Source organism: Dysidea avara, chromosome 10, assembly GCF_963678975.1.
Source record: "Dysidea avara chromosome 10, odDysAvar1.4, whole genome shotgun sequence".
Lineage (NCBI taxonomy): Eukaryota > Metazoa > Porifera > Demospongiae > Dictyoceratida > Dysideidae > Dysidea > Dysidea avara.
The window spans coordinates 27,014,780-27,036,779 of record NC_089281.1 but is presented as its reverse complement, the minus strand read 5'-3'; the positions used below and the strand labels follow the sequence as shown (position 1 = coordinate 27,036,779).

The window sequence follows — 22,000 nt, the reverse complement described above, 5'->3', positions numbered from 1 at the left end:
TTCATCTGCTATGCTATTGCAAAAATTCATCTGCTATGCTATTGCAAAAATTCATCTGCTATGCTATCAGAAGAAAATACAGTACCATTTGCATCAGCAAATTTTTCAGAACAGATGGAAACCACACATGGGTTTGTGGGATGAAGTAAATAATACCCTCTAGCCGATGTTTGCACAAAACTGGAATCTCTTCCAAGTAGCACAATACAATCAGCATGTATGGCGATTGTCTTTTCTAGTATCGCAATAAACCCTCTGTCCATTATTCCATTTGCTGCCTTTATCAGCATTTCATCCCTTTGTTTCATTTGAATACTGCCATTGAAGACATCTAAGAGTATCTGATCACGTATAGGAAACATGAGCCTGTCATTAATAGAATAATATCCATCACTACCAAATGTACCCAAATCATAAGCCAAAAATATTCTCCACCTGTTCCTAACCTTGTCCAGCGTATCCCGGAGATTTTTACTACAAATTTGAAAATATTGCTTCCTTATAGCGAAGTTACCTGGAATTCCCCAACGCACAACACACTGCGCTCTAAACACAATCCCGACGTACTTGTTATCACCAATGTATTTAGACACATAGTTGTTGTATGCTCTTAAAACTCTCTGACTTGGAGAAATCATGGGTGATACTCCATGTAGTGGAAGATTGAATACAACACGCATAGACTCAAGGAATTTGTGATCTTCTGATGTGACTTGTATTCTCCATGCCATTACACCAATACCAATCCAATTTATAGTTATCAAGGTGACATCTCTTGGATTCAAGTTTCCAAACACATGAAATTTATAATCATCCAGTTTTATGGGTTGTGTCTTATGTTCGTTACGTATCACGGTTACCACCCTGGCAATACTGAAGTTCATTTTTTTAAACCACAGCAAATCTTCATCTGGTATGTGCTCATATTTACCAGGACTATATTTCTTTACATCATCTTCACCATGACTAATTATTAAAGGTTTTCGAACAAATCTGAGTAATGTATACAAAAGTATTGCTTTACGAGGAGCTCTGGGAAGAAACTCTTCCCACTGTACTAATGAATCACCACCATAATCACCTACCAAATTGTTCCATTTGTCTATATCATAATAATCACTAAATCTTAGTGCTTGGTTGAAGTTAGGTATAGCTCCAAACATGCCAAACATAGAGTTTACTGCAAATGGTTCTACAACATTCATCTTCACTGTCTTAGCCCACATTTGTAACTGCCACAAGTTTCGAGCTCCATTGGTCTGTTCTTCGTAGCTGCTATAGACCAAAATGTATCCTTGCGATGATTGGTCGTCAAACCACGATACCATCAACACATAGCTGTAATACACTATGACGAATGCAAAAATTACCACACCTCCTGCAAAAAGGCGCCGCATATTTTCTTGAGTAGCTAGCAGTAAGTTTAAGATAGAGAACACTGTTATACACGACAGTTACCAGTCGAAACGCAGCCGTAACAAATCACGCTTAAGGTGGCGCTGAAGTAATCAAATGAAGCCTTACAAGGCCAATGTCTCAGTTTGCCGTGGACTAAGAAAGTCCCGGTTTGTCCAGCACAGGCCATTTATGTGCTGGGGGTGGTAGGCAAGGGCAGTCCATCAAGCCCGGGTTAAAAAAATATATATATAATAATATTACAAGGCCAATGGGACATCACGTTTGTAGTCATGCACGAAAAAACACGGAAAACTAATAGAACAAAGCGAAGCGCTTCGAAATATTGAAAGAACCAGCTCTTTCAGACTGTCAGGCTACTATTGCTGATACAAGTAACGATATTCACGTACTAACTTCATCACCTTGTCAAAACTCTGGTAACTTCACAGCGAACAACACCAGCTGTCATCGCGTGATTACTGCTTTACGGAGCGCACCCTGTCCAGTTACACTGTCTCACAATTCGTGAAATAACTCCTTATTTACTTACCATAGACTCTCAAAATTTGGCAGAGGCACTGGTGAAGCGTTTCTTTACAGGGCTATGGAAAGATTTTTCGCGATTCGCTGTTGACGGGCGTGATTAGTCTCGCGTGGCCAGACCACTATTTTCTTCGGGGTGGCGCTTATCGATTAGAGATTATAAGCGCTCCCTCGAAAAAGGGAGCGCTTATCATCTCTAATCGATAAGCGCCACCCCGAAGAAAATAGTGGTCTGGCCACGCGAGACTAGGGCGTGATATCATTTGTTGAAAAATGCGGGTTTGCATTTTAACCAGTTTCACATTGTTATCGTTAAAAAGGATTCCATAGAGTTGTTCTACAAGGTGAGAAACCATAAGAGCCAAGGAGGCTTCGCGCTAGGTTGTTTCTGAGGTGAGTTATTTTTAAAATCGGCTCGTAAGTTCAGAGTTTAATAGCCACGAAATTAAAGCGGGTGATTTCACGAAACTTGGCATGCTACGCTACAACATTAAAGACTATCATAAGAACCCTATAAATGTAGACTACATGGTTCACAAGCGGAGTTCACCACCCTAAAATAGCTAATTAAGCACGTGGGCTAATTTTAATAGTGACAAATGGGCATTGTACGGCTTCACACAATTACTTCAGCGCCACCGATTTAGTTGCAAGCGCGCAATCCTAGTTCATTATTACAGTTATGCGGCGTCTATTTCTCTTTCAATTTGCATTGCTGTAGCTTCCCTAACGTGTATAGTATGGCTTCACCATTTGTCCAGCGCATAGTTCCAACAAATAGCTATCTCACAATATCGTACAGCTGGCCTCACACAACTGCAAGCCGATGCGAAGACAGCGAGAATGAACTCGGTGAGTTTGAGGTAGCTTCGCTTTAGCACAGGTACAAATTCGTTTAGACACTTCTGTGGCTCCCTGGGTAGCGTTGGTCAGTAGCTTTATAGTAGAATTAAATTATAACACGGTAAATTTAGGTGTCCCACGCATACGCTGAGTATGGGCAAGTATTCGCTGTATTAACTATGCATGCCAATAGCCAAATAGCATACAAATGTTTTGCTATCACACATATTTTTTAAAACAGCAAGGTGACAGTCAGTGTTCATCCCACTGTCCTTCAAGAAATGGATCTCATTGTGCTGCAGATAATAAAGAGTCTGTGAAGGAGTGTATCCTCTGTGGAAGCAAAGACAACCAGCAATCACGGTATGATTCATGGGGTAAAATGGAATGTGTGTACTTAGAGAAACATTTGGGTGTTTCACCCCACAATCAATGTTTTATTTGTAAGAAACACTTGGTTGAAGCTCGCAGACACGGCCATGAACTGGATCATATTCCTTCTTGGAAATCTTCAAGCAATGACCTACAAAGTAGCAAACAACAATGCAGTAATCCACATTGTAATAATTCAGAATGTGATAAACTAATAAAAGCAATGTTTACCACCAGTGACAAACTCAGCAAATTATTTGGATTAGAACCTACAGGTGAACCATTTGTTCTTTGTAGGAAATGCTATAATGAGACATATGCCACAATTTGTGGTTCCCAGAGTAAGCCATGCAGTTCATGTGGGGCTAACCAAAGAGAGGAACTGCTTTTTGCCGATATAGCCCAGACGCTGATAAAGTGTCACATCACTTATCAAACCAGACTGGGCAGAATGTGACAATCAGCCCAAGAGACTATATCTGCTCAACTTGCTATAAAACACACTGTCTAATTATTGAATCCCTTAAGTCCCCACATGGTAGTGATACAAGTCTTAAACAAGCTATTGACCAGTGGGTTGACCAATACAATGATGGTAATACAGACAAACTTATGAAAGCAACACTCCAAACAGTCATTTATGTTGCTAACCACTTACTCCAGGAAAAGGCTGTCCTGCTTCCATGGGCTTGCAAGGTTTTCCTAAAGTCATATGAATCTGAGTACGCAGGTAGTGTGACATCAGCAAAGGTAACTGTAGAAACAGGAGATGGCACAGTAATATTTTCAGCTAGATGGCTACTACACAAATTGATTGAATATTTGAATTGTTACATGTTATATAAGTGTGTACATATGAAGTTCGGTACAATCCTATACCGCAAAGGTGTTGATGTGTTAGTAAGCCTTTCATGGGCTTTAAGTACCCAAAGTACATCACAAGAGTGCTCAGATGAAGACCACAATTGTGTGCATGGGCCAGTGATAGAGGACAATAAAACAGTGCTACACAATGCCGCCTGTATAGTTAATAGTTTAATTCACAAAGAGATTCAGAGGCAATCTACAGTAAGACGAGAGTTCTCCACTAATCCTTTATCATTTAGCATTGAAGATGAGTTACAGAACATGGATCAACTTTTGGTAGGATTTGTAGACCATATCACAGCAACTGTACGTGAGAAGATGTACCAAACGTTGAGAAAGGAGAGCAAGGCTAGTAAGCAATTGAAGAACATCAGAATGTACAATGTGCTAAGCCTACTGCAGTTTTGTACTAATCCTAATCAACCACTGTTGTTCCATGACTTGCTGGCAGATGCTGTTGAGATGTGTGGTGGCTCGCGGGAGTTACTGAAGATACTTAACAAACTTGGATGCACCAGCTCACCTGACACTCATGATCGATTTGTTGCTTACCATGCTGCAGAACAACGGAAGCGATATCTATGGGATGACCTGTCTCCTTCAGCCTTTACAATTGCCTCAGTAGACAATTTTGACATGCTGCAGAGTTACTCAACGGTCTACTGTGGCAACCAGCATCGTAGCTACCATGGAACAACTGTTCAGATTGTTCAACCTAATCCTAATAATAAAATCTGTTTTAATAATGAAGAGCAGACATGCACACCAGCCTTACCTCTTTCTTGCAGCATTTCAATATCAGATGACCTACATGGCGCATCAGACAACTTACCAGACATGCAAACTGTCTCCAAACGTGCATTCTCATCACCAGACATATCCCCAGATAAAGTTAGTAAGGCAGGTCCTAAGCCTAAAAGGCAATGAACAGTTGCAGTGAGAAACCTAACATCAACATTGACCTGTGCTAGTGACACCAACAATAATCTATACCCTAAGCCACTGGCAATGGTAGATTTTGAGGAGAGCAAAGAAGAAGCTGATGAACATTTTCCAATCAGTAGGGAGCTTTTTTCTTACGTCTTACTTAAATACACCATTCACCACTACCAGGATTTTCACTGCAACTTAAGTGACATGAGATGTTTTTTGAATGACAAATGCAGTGAGACAGTACAACCATCACAGATTCACTACATGGAACTTATCAATGAGAATCCTGATAGTGATGAGACTATGAGTATAGTAGCTGAAGACTTGCTTGAGAGGTTTGATACCAAAGAACAGGATGGATGGGTTGTACTTGTTGGTGATGGCAAGACTTACCAGCACTTGATGAACATTAAAAGGCAGTATGGTGTAGCCTTAGAGAAGTTGATCATCTTTCCGGGAGATTGGCACATACTGAAGAATTTCCAACCAATTCTTATAAAGGTTTATTATAATGCTGGCCTCAGAGAACTAGCGAAGAGTGGTGGATTTCGGAGTGCCACTTTACAATCACTAGAATCTTGCAGTAACTTTAAAAGAACCCACCTGTTTCTTCTGCAAGTATGGGAAGCCATATACCGAGCAATGGTGCACACATACATCACCCAATCCAATCCAACCAACCTTACTGATAATGTTCGGAGTATTTTAGCAGCTGCACTCAATGAGTCTCGGTCACCACATCATTTGACAGAGAGGGTATGTGGATTGTTACAGGACACAGATGCTCTTATTGGCTTTATGAGTTATGTTAATCAGATGGCAGACAGAGATTCAGTGTGGAATCTGTGGGTAAATTTCGTATTTAGCAACTGCTACTGTTACATAACCTTATTTCTTGCGATTCGGGGTAGCAACTGGAGGCTTAGATTGTCAAGTTTGAAACGAATGGCTCCTATCTTCGCTGCATTTGACCAGGACACTTATGAAAGGATCATTCCAAGTCACTTGGCTGATCTTAAACAGTATCCAGCTAGTACTCTCAAGTGTTTGGAAGCAGGAGGCTTCACTGTAAGCATTACAGGGAAAAGGTACCACTCCGTGGCATTAGATGAAGCGCACGAAATGTTAATTAATAAAGAGACAGCCTAGCGATACTTTTAAGGCCTCAAACCACTGAACCATACATTGTGGGCAAAAGTGACTCACATGACATTGCCAGAGCATTTGCATATCCATGGTAACCGTAAATGACGTTGACTGACACACCCCCGCTGCCATATTGCTGTACCACCTGTTGCCGCACTGTGTCAGTGGCGTATCTCGTGGTTTACTGTTTATTCAAGGTTTTACGGCTTATTCAAGGATTAATTGTTTGTTTATTTGTTGCTTAAATATGGTTGGATGTGTGATAATCAACTGCTCCAACAACTCCAAGAAGTCATCCAAGACTAAATGTTCATTTTATAGGCTTCCAGCCATTATTCAGCATCAAGGTCAGCAAATGTTGGAGATTACTAGAGAGCGAAGGAGGGCCTGGCTGAAAGCTATTTCGAGAGGATTTAACGGAGGAGAAGCTAGCAAATGTCTGGGTTTGCGAGTGTCATTTTGTGGCTAGTGAGTACAGTATCTATTGAAAGTGCATGCATTGATATGCATTGATTAGGCCACTCCAAATAAATTCTCTGTTTCCCGTCCACCGCCCGCATCTGGTTACTGTCAGCTCTAAATAACTCCATTATTCCGTATTCTTCCATTATTTTCCGGTTATTCTTGTATACTGACAGGCTCTGTAAAGGCCATCTTGAAACAGTGTCAGCTCACGTGTCAGCAGTACTATCAAGTCGGTACAAACTGCTATTTTTGCAACTTAAAAAGGAAGGAACAAGCTTAAGCATGCTTTTATGCAGCTTTTTATGGTTATGCCAGGCAAATAATGGCTTGAAAAGCTGCCAATCTTATAATGAAATAATGGAAATGGACTGCCCGCCCACATGCAAATATGCTTGAGTCCAGGACGGGAAACAGAGAATTTATTTGGAGTGGCCTTATATACAAAATATTTTATAGTGTATTATTTGTTATACTTGTACACTGTATGCGTGTTGGCTTTCAGTCCAGCTTATACATTTCCTGAGTAGCTAGGAAATTTATAATCCATGATTTGATATCATTGATACTCATGAGTTTAACATTTGTCACACCATCAAATGCTCTGTAGGGAAGCCTGCTGACACAATGGATAAGCATAATGTTGATTGGTTCCCCACACTGGAACTTGGACACAGCAAGCTAGATGTGGCAGTAGTACATGCAGCTAGTGAAAGAGCCTCAGAAAGAGAAGCACGAGCCAAAGAGAGGAACAAAAGAGTTTTCGAGATGAATTCAAATATTAGTACATCAGGCAGTACCTCAGCCCCTACCTTGGCAACTACCTCTAGTACCTCAACTACAACAACTAGTACCTCAACCAGTACCTCTACAATAACCACTATGTCAACCATAACTTCTACAACAAACAGTACCTTGATCACTAACCCAACCTTTATTTTGACAAAAGGTACCTTGACTTCAACTAGTACAACAACAGGACAGTCCAGTCAGTTGTCACTTAATTCAAACAGTGGGCTGATAGATCATGCAATACAGACAGCTGATGGTGAAACTCAAACTCCAAGGCCACCTAAAATGTGTAACAAAGCCGTACAGACGGATGACGATAATTTTTTCTGTGAGAACAACATTATGTCTGATGATGCCAAGGTACAATACTACACTGGGTTAGCTACTAGCCTTCTCCTGTTAAAAACATTTGAACTAGTGATGGGCTCCTTTGCACTAGGTGATAAACGTTCATACTATTGGAGGTCGTTCATGATAGTGCTCATGAAATTGAGGCTTAACTTGGGATTACAAGACATTGCTTACCGGTTAGGAATTTGTACATCAACTGTCAGTAGGCGTTTCCATGAAATGTTGGATATAATGTCTTGTCGTTTGGAGTGGCTCATCAAGTGGCCTGAAAGAGAGGAATTATGGAAGACTATGCCCAGCTGTTTTCGGGAAACATATGGCACTAAGGTTGTTGCAGTAATTGATTGTTTTGAGATTAAAATTGAAACCCCTAGTCATCTAGTGGCAAAATCATCCACTTGGTCTCAATACAAGCATGCAAATACAGCAAAAGTGTTCATTGCAATGTGTCCGCAAGGTGTAACAAGCTTCATTTCACCTGCCTGGGGTGGAAGGGTCAGTGACAAACTTTTGACAGTCAACTCTGGATTTTTAAACAAATTACTTCCAGGAGATTATGTTCTTGCGGACCGGGGATTTGATATTGCTGAAGATGTGGCCAGAATGCAGGCAACACTTCATATACCATCATTTACAAGAGGCTGTTCCCAACTCTCACCCATAGATGTTGAGGCAACAAGGAAGTTAGCGAATGTACGGATACACATAGAACGTGTCATTGGAGTTAGCGAATGTACGGATACACATAGAACGTGTCATTGGAGCTACCCATCAGAGGTACTCAATTTTGATGAGTTGTATCCCTATTGATTTTTTAAAGCCCAAACACCCTGGCGACAAACCACCAATCGATAAAATAATATTAGTGTGTTCAGCCCTGAACAATCTTTGTGTTTCAGTTGTACCAGTAGAATAGTCATGTAATTGAACAATTATTATTATTATTAACAGATGAACTTTGTCATGTTATTATTTACTTCATTAAAAAACCTATACAAACTTTTAATAGTTAATAATAAACTAACACAAGGTGAAGTCACTGCTTAGTCCACTGCCGTTTACGGGAAAACTCAGGCATTGTCCTGCAGTTTGGACAATACCACTTACTGGAACGTGGTTTAGGTATCTTGAGACATTCAAGGTGAAACCATGAACCATGTAAACAAATAGGATTGTCACATCCAACCATTTCACCACCCTTATCTTCCTTACAGTAACAGTATGTATATTCAGCAGATACCACTGAAGCTGCAGCAGTCTGATCAGGCATAACTGCCTTCCGAGAGTACCACTTGGCAAGTAACTCTGGTAAAAGACAAATTTTGAAAAACTTTTCGGCAGCTTTAACATGTTCTATAAAACTTTCATTTAGAAAGATGCGTTCACATGACAAATTGGGGGAAGCATCACTGAATGTAGCTACAACAAAGTCAGCATAATTTGCTGAACAAACAAGCAGTTGTGTCTGAACCTGGTAATAATATCCATGCTTTTCAGAGAGTTTACCATTATTGAGATAGGGTACTTCATCTGGAGTGCTCTCTCTGACGCAGTATGGGCATTTGATTTCCAGTATCCCACATCCACAGCAGTCACACTGCACCACTCCATCAGGACTGGCACCAATGTATGGATATTCTGTGCTTACTACGAATCCACTATTTCTGTACTGAAAATTTGTATGCATGGGTTTCATCATCTCAATGTATGCCAATCTTGCAACAGCTTCATGTTCACACCCCCATGTGGTTGCTGGCGTTGTGAACTTTTTCAAATGTGGATAACATATCTGGCTTAGTAATAATTGGGAAGGATGGCTTGGGTCTGTGGCACAAACTGCTTTCATTTTTGATGCAGTAATCCTTCCTGCTCTTTGTTTAAACCAAGCTGGACTCTTGGCTTGCTCTCGAGTGTAAACTTCAATATTCTGTACCTCTTCTGGTGTAACCGATAACTGCAATTCATCACATACTTGTTAGCATGTAGCGCTAGCGGATGGCTCAAAAGTTTAAACAACACAAAATAATTCAAGTAACTGCACTAAATTTTACAAGCACACATCTGTTTATATAGTACTACAGGGAGAAAGTTCTAGACCTACTAAAAATAGCTAAAAAACTAAAACTCTAAATAAGTACAACCTATGAATAAAATTACACACCAAAGATATCATAGTTTAAGTTAATTGTCTGTCCAGAGTGCATATTTCTCAACACTCCTTCTCACTCACAGGCAGGCATTTCAATAACTCCAGTCATTTTCCTTAAGTATTTTAACTTGTCCTTAGACAGTCCTTTAGTCATCATATCAGCTAACATCTCATTTGTTGGACAATAGCTCAGTTTGATAGTGCTGTCTACCACTTTTTCACGAACATAGTGATACTTGATATCAATGTGCTTGGTCTTACTGTGGTATTGTGGTGACTCTGCTATTCGTATGGCTGCTTGATTGTCTTTATGAATAACAGTTGGCTTAGTTTGTTCATTGTGGAGATCTTTGAATAGTTCTCTTAGCCAAATGATTTCCTGTGTTGCATAAGCTAGTGCAACATACTCAGCTTCAGCTGTAGACAGAGCAACACAAGTTTGCTTCTTGCTCTTCCAGCTTACTGGTGCTCCACTCACCATAAACAGGTAGCCTGAGGTAGATTTTCGATCATTTGCATCACCAGCCCAATCAGCATCCGAGTATCCAATTATTGTATCGTCATTTTCATCATTATTTGAATACATTAGTCCATAATTGATTGTGCCCTTCAGATACCTCAGAATACGTTTAACTGCCACCCAATGTTCTTTGGTTGGCTTGGAGCAGAATCTGGCAACATTACTGACAGCAAATGTGATGTCTGGTCTGGTCCATCCTGAAAGATACAGCAACATGCCCACAGCAGATTGATACAAAGTAGTGTCAAACAGTTCTGAATCTTCAGTAGCTTTCAACAGCTTTGTTCCTGTGGCCACTGGAGTAGCAGCAGGTTTACAGTTTTGTAGTCCAAATTTCTCCAAGACATTCTGAACATAGGATGGTTGACCAATCCAAATCTTGCCAGCTTCAAAATTTTGCTTCACATTTACTCCAAGAAAATAGTAGAGTTCTCCCATGTCTTTCACTCGAAAATGTTTTCCAAGATCAGCTTTGACTTTTGCAATTGTTTGCTGTGATTTTCCAGCCAGAATAATGTCGTCAACATAAACTGCTAAGAAAAGCAAACTGTTGGTTGTGGAAACATAAATACAGGGATCATTGGAACTCTGTTTGAAACCAAATTCTTTCAGCTGTGCATCAAGTGCTTGGTTCCAACACCGAGGAGATTGTTTGAGTCCGTAAATACTTTTCTTCAGTCGACAAACTAGATTTTCTTGACCTTGTGCCACAAAACCCTCAGGTTGCTTCATATATACTTCCTCTTGTAGGTCACCATGGAGGAATGCAGTGGTGATATCCATCTGGTGCAATCTCAAATTATTCATGGTGGCAAGAGCAATTACAGAGCGAACAGATTCAGGCTAAAAGTTTCATCATAGTCGAGCCCTTCTTGTTGAGAATACCCCTGAGCAACTAGACGAGCCTTGCATCTCTCAATAGAGCCATCAGCATTTGTCTTCACTTTAAACACCCATTTGCTTCCCACTGCCTTTCGATCTTCTGGTAATTCTACAAGTTCCCATACATTGTTGTCATGAAGAGACCCAATTTCATTTTCCATGGCATCAAGCCACTTCTGGTTTGTTTGTGCCTCACTAACTGATTTGGGCTCCTTGAAATCTGTCACATTGCATCGTTGTCCATAGAATTCAGTCTGTTTTCTTTCACGCTCAGAACGTCTCAGCAGTGGAGGTTCAGATGAAGTGGTAGTATCTGTTGGCTCGTCTGAGTACTCTAGACACACATATTTCTTTGGCTCATGTTGAATTGAATCTTCAAGACCACATTTCTGTTCATTGAAAATAACATCTCGACTAAACACTACCTTTTTCTTAAGTGGATCATACAACCTGTAACCTTTAGTAGTAGTGCCATAACCCATCAGAACACACTTCCTAGATTTTGAATCTAGTTTCTTTCCACCTAGTGATTTCTCATTCATTTTCCCACACACATCACTGTGAACAAGCTCTAATAACTGATCTGCCCTTCTGCTACTGGGGGTAAACTTGTTTCGGTGCTGTTTGCCTTGAGGACAGGCTTCACAAAAGGTAAGGTCTTGAGACAAATTAAAATCAAAGCCATCAACAAGATTTTTGTTTGCTAACTTTTGAAGGCTACTCATACCAAGGTGACCATAACGTTTGTGCCACAAATCTTCTTTTGTTTCAGGTTGTTTAGCAACATTGACTCTTTCATGGTTAGGTTTGTGGTCAAGTTGGTAAAGACTTCCTACTTTGACAGCCTTGGCAACAATCTTGTGGTTTCTGTCTAGTATATAGCAAGCTGACTTTGTAAACTTTACCACTTTGCCTGTCTGAGAGGCTTTGGTCACACTGATTAAATTATATGCAAGTTTTGGCACATAGAGAACATCATGTAATGTACAAGACTTTGACTCACCATTTGGTAATGTCACTTCTAAAACCACTTTCCCTCTTCCAGTAGCTGTGAGAGAATGTCCATCTCCCAAAACCACATCTATTGGTTCTTTTATTTGATAGAGGGCTGTAAAACTCTTTTCATCATGACACATGTGACAAGTAGCTCCTGAGTCAACAATCCAGGCACACTTCTCATTTTGGCTTAATGCTGACAATGTATGGCTTGCAATCAATCCAGAACTTTCACTGTCTGAACTTTTGGCATGTACAGATACTGGAGCTGCTTTGTGAGTCTTTTTCTTTTCATCTTTCTCCTTCTGACGCTCCTTCTCTACTTTAATTAGATCACGGCAGTACTTTCTGATGTGCCCCAGTCGCCCACAATGGTTACATCTCATTGGTCTTTTTCTAAAATGTTTCTGTGACACGAATGCACCATCTGCAGTTGGAGGTTTATCCTTTGACTTTCTCTCTTGGTGCAGAATACGTTCTGTAACAACTTCAAACTTTGGCACACCTTCATTTGCTTCGAGTGCAGTTACCAAAACATTGTAAGACTCTGGCAGGCTTGCAAGGAGGTACACAACACGATCCTCCTCTGAAACAGTTTCTCCAGCAACAGAAAGTGAGTCAAACAGTTCAGTCATAACTTTTATATGTGACTGTGCTGATTCTCCATCCTTCAATTGAAGGGAGTGAAGTTTGCGGCGTAGGTCAAGTCTTGTTGCCCAAGTTTTCTTCTCAAATTGTCCTGCTAACTTTCCCCAAACAACAACAGGATCAGTTGGATCACTTATGAGATACAGGAGCGAAGTATCCACAGACAAAACAATATTAGCCAGAGCTCTATCTCTTCTTGCAGCAAATTTTGATTGTTCTGCAGCATTGCCAGTAGGTGCAACTTCTTCTCCAGTCACTATTTTCCACAAGCCTTCTTTCATCAGAGCCATCTTACACTGTATCTTCCAGGTGGGATAGTTGGTGCCATTTAATGGAACAACAGCAGTAGCAATCTTAGACTCAGCCATAGTAACGAAGTAGGTAAAACAGTTCAAATAATACCAGGAAATGTCTCTCTACTTCAAACTAATACTCAACTAGGACTGGGCCCATAACCTGTTAGCATGTAGCGCTAGCGGATGGCTCAAAAGTTTAAACAACACAAAATAATTCAAGTAACTGCACTAAATTTTACAAGCACACATCTGTTTATATAGTACTACAGGGAGAAAGTTCTAGACCTACTAAAAATAGCTAAAAAACTAAAACTCTAAATAAGTACAACTCAGTGTAAAGCAATTCTTCACTTTCTGGATTGTACAGATCAAGCAGTGATGGAGGTAGCTGAATAGTATTTGTTGTAGGTTTAAATTCATTAGAAAATGGAGGTACTATGGAACAAATTGCCGGTCGGTTGTGAGCAATATCTCTAAGGAAGACCATTTGCTCCTCAGCAGATGGAGGAACACACAACAAGGAACTTGTTGACTGACAGGCTGATGAACTAGTGGATGGGTGCTCAGAAACTGGCAATTCTTCTGCTACCTGAAACATACTCAAGTGGTGTAATGTCACTTAGATGATGAGCCCCTCTCCTTTTGTTACAGCTGATTCTAGGCTTTGGTTTGGACAGTGGCAGCTCTGAAATTGGCAAGTATGGAATAGCATCAACAAAGGTAGGTTCCTTCCACATACAACTAGTTTGTGTGCAAGTTAGTTTTGATCGAGCTGCAGATTCCAGGTAGAAAAGGATTGCTGCTACATGAGAACAAACTTCTCCAAGTCCTGCCATGCAGGTACAATGTCCACAATCAACAGTTCCATCAAGTAGACACATCAGGGGCGTAGCAAAGCAAAAAACTATAGGGGGGCCACTACTGGTAACTAAAGTAGTGGTGGAGGAGGGTGTAGCTACTTGTGGGTACGAAGCGCACTCAGAGCATGCAAAGCATGCTCTCCTTCTAGGGGGGTCTGGGGGCATGTCCCCCCCCAGGAAAATTTTGAAAAATAGGAGCTATGAGCTTGAATCTGGAGACAACTTTAGCTAATAATCGTAATCACAGTTATGCTAGATAAGTAATCTTATAACAACCTTGTATACCACGTTGATAATTAGTCTGGCGCCGCCCGCCCCTTTGCAAAAAGTAAGGGTCTGGTGAAATACAAATACCTAATCATTTCAAAAGGAATTCAATTAGACAGCGCACGTAATGCTTGTTACGTCAGATAATTGCACTTCAATTTTTATTTTTGTTTTTTATTTTTTATTTATTTATTTATTTTTTTTTATTCCGGCCCTAATGGCACTCCCATCCTCCCCGATCTCTAGCTAGAAGTTAAACCTAATTTAATTTATAAATGACAAAAAGCAGAAGAAAGAAAAAGCAGCTAAACCTACAGAGCCTACACAGGCCTACAAAAACACCGCATGGACTGCCAGCATACACAGAGCAAAACCCCCGGACAGGGGCCTTAACAACAAAGCCCTGCAGCCTACTGACCAAACTGCAGGGAGTGGGAGCATGAAACAGAGTTCAACTCCCACAAAGGACTGCCAGGCAACAGGCTAAATAGATGTAAAAATGTCCGGGCATTGTGGCGCCACAGACAAACAGAGAGTTGCTCTAGCAGATGGCGGTATGCTAGGCCACGAGAAATGCCACTCCTGGTGGTTGTCCTCAAAGCAATATCCTGCAAGACAGGACAACTAGCAGCAGACCACAAACCCAAGGACTCAACCACCAGGGGGACAAAAACACCTCCAGCAGCCTGTACAAGCTCATCATGGTGAGCATCCTTATCTTCTTCTCCCTTAGCAGCAGCCACACCTGCTGAAACTGCAGACCGACCCAACAGGGATTCTTGTAATGGACAACGCACAGTAACATCGAAGTACGCAGGCTTCCCATGCACAAAGTCAGGGTGAAAGACATCACCCGGGCGATCCAATCGGGAACCAGCACACCGTTGCTCTTTACGACAACCAGTGTTGTCCTGAAGTAAAGCATGATATATCACATCACATAAAGCATCGTGCCTACATATACGCATGGGTCCATGTCCACAGCCCAGCAGATGATCACCAAATTGATCAACAACACTACCACATGGGCAGCGAACTGGAGAAGTGGCAGAAAAGAGAGGGACACCAAGCCAGTATCGAAGAGAACATACAAACTCCTGTGAGGACATGGATAGGCCTAAAGAATCACAAGGAATGGCCCGAAGCCATGAACTGGTACAGGGGTCAGCAGAAATTGAACGAATTCTGGCTTGGTCCCGAATGGTAAGTGAATTAAGCAAAAGGGTCTGACGAGCAATATCAAGTTCATGTTGGAAAACACGCTGCCCACAAGCTGGATGGATAAGATCAGGAAGGGAATCACTGTTAATCAAGGGCAGCAGAATTGAGGTAGCAACATCCTGATCCGGGATGGAAGGAAACACGTCAGGACCCCCACTAAAAGACTGGAGCAGACGATAACACAATTCTTGGGAGCTGAAACAAGAGCCTAAAAAGGCTGCTGAAGAGGTACTGGTAGCTTCACGCAAACCCAATCCTCCCATAGAACACGGTAAAGTGGCCTGCAGCCAAGATAAGTCAGATATAGAAGATTTGCAAATACGACCTAAAGCAGATCGAAGATTATAATCAAAACGTTCAAGTTGAGAAATAACACAATTTGGGGAAATAGTACGCAAGAGATGATTAAGTTTACAAACACCCAGACAACTTCGGAGAAGATGGAGTTCAACTTGAGGGTTCCCCAAACCCCCAAGTTGAACTCCATCTTCGAACAAAAGCATTGTGTTGCCAAGGCGATTTCTGTGTGAACGTCATTGGCATGCACTAATTGGCTAGCGCCGAATCTGGGCGCTAGAAATGATTTAGTATCTGTATTTCACCAGACCCTTACTTTATGCGAAGGGGCGGGCGGCGCCAGACTAGTTGATAATGTGATAGAACTAATGACATCACAAAACACAATTAATAAGGCTTTTAAGGGGCTGTTACTTGAACTAATTTCATGTTGTTAAATATACCCCCCAGAAATACACATAGATAAGATAGCTAGTTATAATTACTTGTATGAATGAATTAACATCTTCCCCCCTGAGTAGCTATTAGCTACATTCTGTGTTAGTTCGCTGATCCGTAGTTGTCTGGGAAGTGCAGGGGGAAGTGGGACTGCTCTGATTCAGCTTACTCCATCACAGGTTCGTTATTAGGGCTAGAGCCAGGGCTTGAACAATACTACCTCTGCTAGAACCGCTTGGGAACCACTAGAAGCTCCTTCACTAACAACTGGACTCTTTAAATAGGTCTACCACGACGACTACGAATTAATTCTGACAAAGTTTTCTGGCAGTGAGACTGAGATATAAGTTAACTCTCTGCTGCACAGTTCTTTGATTATTTTCTAACACGAATTGGGTGGCCTGCAATTCGATTCCTGGGGTTGGAGGGATTTTTTTCCTTACTTTGGCCCCTTTTCTGTTACACCTTTTCAGCTATAAGTCACTAAGTCTAAGTCCTTGAAATTAGGTTAGGTAATCCTAAGGCTGCAGCACATGTTGTTGTAGACCTTCAGTGCTGGTCACTGTAAAGCATTAATACAATACAAAAACAAAGAATCACACGTAAGGTGTAGCTTATTATCACAGAATTTTAAGCGCCTCTAATATTATTTCAAATAAAGTAGGAGCAACATTTCACTCGGTGAGGAAGGAACATAGCTTATCAGCGTCCAAATAGGCCAATGATCTATAATTATTACGTGTCACATGGTGATTCCTGCTGCAAACTGGAGGGCCCTGGCCTGTTCTATCTATCCATGGCCAGACTAGGGGGGCCCTGGCCCTTGTGGCCCCCCCTGTTCCTACGCCCATGCGACATCACCCATGATTCAAGTGGAGGGTCATTAGCTCGTTGCGAATGTCTCACCTGTAATTGTATTAAACTACTATACTACATAACATGGGTACTTATCTTTCTTACATACCTGGGCAACTGTAACTATTTTACTACCAATTTTCTTTGATCCCAAACAGTTCACAAAGCCACACATAAAGTACTTGTAAGCATCAAAGCTTTTAAAACCTTTAAACATCTCAGAGGTACAGAAGCTTGTAGTCAAAACAAGCCGATAGTTGAAGATACCTGTGTTTGTGACCGACGGGATAACTTCCTTACTAAGCTGTGCACTTGGTATACAATAGGGATTGCCAACATCCGCTATCTTTGTCAGGTACCTTCGTTTATCACTCACTTTCAATAGCTGTGAGTGCTGACTAAGACAAACATCACTAGATGAATCCTATCAACAACAGCCATGCAATCGTAACAGCACTACTATGTATTCGCATTGATTTCATACCATATTCACTATCTAAACAGTCATTACCACTTCGGTTACCACAATCATAGGACCACGAGTATAACAGGTGGTACAGCAATATGGCGGCGGAGGTGTGTCAGTCAACGTCATTTACGGTTACCATGGATATGCAAACGCTCTATATGACGTTACAGGCGCCGCAAGGCGCTTATGTGCTCCTGGACGCCATGTTATGTGCTGCGTGTTGCCGCTAGTGTGGTTCAATTGCTATTGAATCCGTGGCAAGGACAATAAAATTTACTCACAAGGAGCCTTACGTACGGAAACACTCACGGTACGGCATACTTTTTTCTAGAATTCTGCAATCAACTGTACTGTACTGTACATGTACCTATGTACTCCCGCTCCCGCATTCAAGCGACGTCACAAATGCGGCGTTTATTTATTATTATTACTGTGTCAACTTCGCAAGCGAAGACTTTACACGGGGGGGGGGGAGAATTTATGCAATTACAGTTGATTAATTTGATTCTTAAATTGTTCAATAGAGGTAATTTCTTTGATGTGATTAGGTAAGTTATTCCAGATATTACAAGCATTAGGTCCGTTTATTTGATACATGTGGATAAAGCGAGGGATAAAGCCCCAATGGTAAGCAGTGTGTTGTCAGTTGAGTAGCTCACGATGAAGCTGTTAAGTCTCCCAGAAAAAGTGTCAAGAGTGTATTTCGCAGACTTGACTACAATATTGTGCCAATAACATTCAGTCGATATCATAAGGCGTCTCTTTTAGGCATTGTAATAATTATATGTAGGCTACTTCCCTTGTTTCACTACTTATTATGGCTATGATCCCTATTCAGTGAACTAGCAGAGTACAGGGGGGCACGTGCCCCCCCCCTCCTTCATCCCTTTCAAAAGAATTGCATACAAGATCTAGATACTCTAATAGAGCAGTCAATCGCTCTAATAAAGCAGTCACTGTTCATGAGGTAGTGTAGCTTAACTATGAAGCTATGAATAAGGATCTGAATGAGGATCTTTATAGTATAAACATTTGGTAAAGGACAGCCATTATTTGCTGTGACCTTATTTTATTTATTTATTATTTTTCTCTTCAACTTTTCAGCAAAGTGCACCCCCCTTTCCAAGCTCTGGATCCGCCCCTGTAGTACTTGTAATTCTTAATGTACAAATGGCTGTTTAATATAGTGCATCTCAAGTGGTGTGTTTATATACCATAAAGCAATAGTAATAAAATGTATAAATCACGTGCACCCTACTGTACTTAGTGTGGCATAATGCATGTGGTTGCACCAAAATTAGTCAGTTGCATAAATAGCAAGTGTTAAAAAACGTATACAGTGTAGGTAATATTAATAGCTAGCTCTAATATAACCTTTTAAGGTAACATTTCTTCCTGTGGGGTATGTGATTAGATGATAGCTCACATTTAGTTATTCAATGGAGCAACCAACGGAGGAATGTGTAGTAGCTATGTGTACAGGTGTTATGAGTTACTAAAGGTGATTTTTAAAATTTGTTTTTACATACTGCATGCATGGTCTTAGAGATTACAAAATAGAAATGATAAGTGCACAAGAGCTATTACAAGTCTAATTGAAGGTTAAACAGTGTTAACTTGAAGGTGGCCATAGGACCCAGATTAAATGCTATGCAGACAAGCAGGGTCACCCACAGGGGGGGGGAAACTGGGGAATTTTGCCCCGGGCTCCAGTCTAAAAGGGGCCCCAGGGGGTTCCATCAAGGGCCCCTTGAATACCTGTTTAAAAGATTGATATACTCTAATAGAGCAATCAGATCTTGATACTCTAATAGAGAAGTCACAGTATTCTTCAGAGTACAGTGTAGCAAGCTTATAAATAAGGAGGTAATAGTTGGTATGGGGCAGCTATTGTCAATGTCAGCATGTAATGACCTTTTTTTCCCTGGTCTTTGACTGAAGTTGTGATGCAGAGTGGAATCCTCCTTGCCCCTGGGGCCCCGCCTTAACTCTTTTCCCTGGGCCCCTTAATTTCTCTGGGCAGCCCTGCAGACAAGATGTCAGTAAACAACTAACAATACAGTCAGCTTGATCACTATGCATTGTGGTATTCATTAACAACAGGTTTGGGGTGGTACCATATGTAGCAGCCTACCTGTTCTAGATCATTCTGTGCTATAGCAGAGCAGCAGCATCACTAATTGTTTGCAGCGCTGGAAAAGTTCTATCCTACCCATGCAAAGGTCCCTCCCCATCTCTTTCTTTTCACTAACTCATAAAACCAAACTATGGTTGGTTAGTGTGACATGGGTTGTGCTGTACCAAACTATGGTTGGTTAGTGTGACATGGGTTGTGCTGTAGCATATCAGCTAGGAGTAGGGCATCTGGTGTGGGATATAAGTTGGCATACCACCAAATATACCAGCCAGAGCCTTGTCATAGATGTTGGGGTACACATTTAACATGACCCAATCTTGAAGGTCATGTGATCTCACGTGACAGATTAAGGGTCAGGTCTCAAGGCTACAGCTCTCCAGCCCATTCTCCCAATCTCGATGTCTTATTGCATATGGTCATTGGTACATACTGGTTTACAGAGATACACCTGGGAACAAGTTGAATCATACTAGGGATGCCACAACATAGAGAAATTTTTATGTCACATGTCATAGAGGTTTATGTCACGACAAAATTAAAGTTTCACAACTGAAGCTGTTACTTATGAAACTGTATAGCTATTTTGATTCAAACATGCAAAAATATCAACTTAAACATCAGCAATATTAACTATGATATCAACAACCAACATTGCTCATACTTAGCTATTTGTCAATTTTTCTCATATATATTTATTGCATCAAATTTGATCAAAATGAATGAAAAAGTGTGTATTATTAGGAGATATTTATGTCACAACACAAAGAAGCCTATGTCATATCATATCATGGAACTTTAATGTCACATGTCACGACTATCGTGGCATCCCTACTTTATATATATATATAGCATAGCATGTGCTTCACTATATACAAGATGATAACTCGTGTCATCTTTCCCCAATGTAAATACATTTAGCTTCTGCTAGCTAAGACAATCGTGACTCTGAACTTGATTTGAAATCTGGGCCAACCACCCCCCTTGGTTGAATTGATGTTATTAAAATTTTCTACTATCACTTTTACATTTTCACCCTGGCATTTTTGGGATCCACACTCTTTTCTTACAGCTTGGCTGTTTTGGTTTAGATAGTTATTGTACACTGTATATGAACTGATAAGCAATTTATCCAAAATACAACTGATACATTATGTTGGTCTATATAATTATTCTAATAAAGCATACAAAATTACAAATGTACGTGTATGTGTAGATTTGTGTATAATTATACAAATTCAACCTTAAATACAAATTACTAGCGGTAATGTTCCAGACATGACCTTGCAACTATAGTTGCTCTATACCCTGGGATCTCCTAAATAACCATCTCCAAGCCGTCTCACAATAAGATTGGGACTGCAAATTCCCTTGTGGTGTGTAGTAATAGCTTTTCCACTTGACTTTGTAGATGGTATGATGAGCAGTCACTGATGAAACTTTTGTAAAGTCCTGTTTTCATGACTCAAGTGTGTAAAACCACCGTTCTCAAGTAAGGCAATCAGTGATTGTCTTTTCTAGCAGTCCATTATTCCACCTGCTACCTTTATCAGAATTTCATCCCATAGACATCTAAGAACATCTGATCCCAGATAGGAAACGTGAGCCTGTCATTAATTGAATAATATCTGTCACTACCAAATATGGTATGTACAAGCCAAAAATATAATATACCCTCCACTTGCTTCTAAGATGTTTACAATTAAGAAAATATTGCTTCCTTCCAGTAAAGCCACCTGGAATCCCCCAACACACTATGTTCTAATTGAAATACACCTAGGACACATAATTATATGCTCTAGAAATCTCATGTTGTGGAAGATTGAATATAACACACAGACCCAAAGGCCAGAATTTGTGGTCTATTCTAGTTTTATAGGTTGTGTCTTGTGTTTGTTACACATCATGGTTACCACCCTAAAACCACAGCAAGTATCTGATAATTATGTGCTTGTACATCTTCACCATAAGTAATTGTCCTACAAAATAATCTGAGTAACATATACAAATTACTGCTTTACATGAAGAAACACTTCCCACTTTACTAATGAATCACTGCCATAATCATTACCAAATTGTTCCCCACTTGTCTATAAAAATTATCATAATAATCACTAATATAGTACTAGGTTGAAGTAAGGTATTTTGTCTGGAACTTTTGCCTTCACCACCGACAGTGGTTACTTGTTGAAATCACAAGTCAGTTTATCTGGTAACCACACGTATGTAGTTCTAAACAGTTTATGCAAACAGTGTAAGGT

General features: G+C 40.6%; 2 protein-coding genes across 4 annotated transcripts; one reads left to right on the top strand and one right to left on the bottom strand.

The window, feature by feature from the left end:
* The first annotated feature begins 2,198 nt into the window (after nt 1-2,198).
* LOC136268418 (uncharacterized) lies at nt 2,199-8,934 on the top strand. 3 transcript variants are annotated; one of them, XM_066063757.1, is made up of 3 exons: nt 2,199-2,793; nt 3,026-6,570; nt 7,175-8,934. In XM_066063757.1, exon 2 carries the CDS (start codon nt 3,769-3,771, stop codon nt 4,948-4,950), a length of 1,182 nt encoding a protein of 393 aa, XP_065919829.1. In that variant the 5' UTR covers nt 2,199-2,793; nt 3,026-3,768; the 3' UTR covers nt 4,951-6,570; nt 7,175-8,934. The 3 variants fall into 3 exon arrangements, with proteins under 3 accessions (XP_065919829.1, XP_065919827.1, XP_065919828.1); XM_066063755.1 differs by having other exon boundaries at nt 7,175-8,927; XM_066063756.1 differs by having other exon boundaries at nt 2,226-2,285; nt 7,175-8,927.
* A 5,394-nt stretch (nt 8,935-14,328) lies between these two features.
* Nucleotides 14,329-17,003, bottom strand: LOC136268419 (uncharacterized). The gene has a single exon (XM_066063758.1). The coding sequence runs from the start codon at nt 16,047-16,049 to the stop codon at nt 14,736-14,738; it is 1,314 nt and encodes a 437-aa protein (XP_065919830.1). The 5' UTR covers nt 16,050-17,003; the 3' UTR covers nt 14,329-14,735.
* Between the last annotated feature and the right edge of the window lie 4,997 nt (nt 17,004-22,000).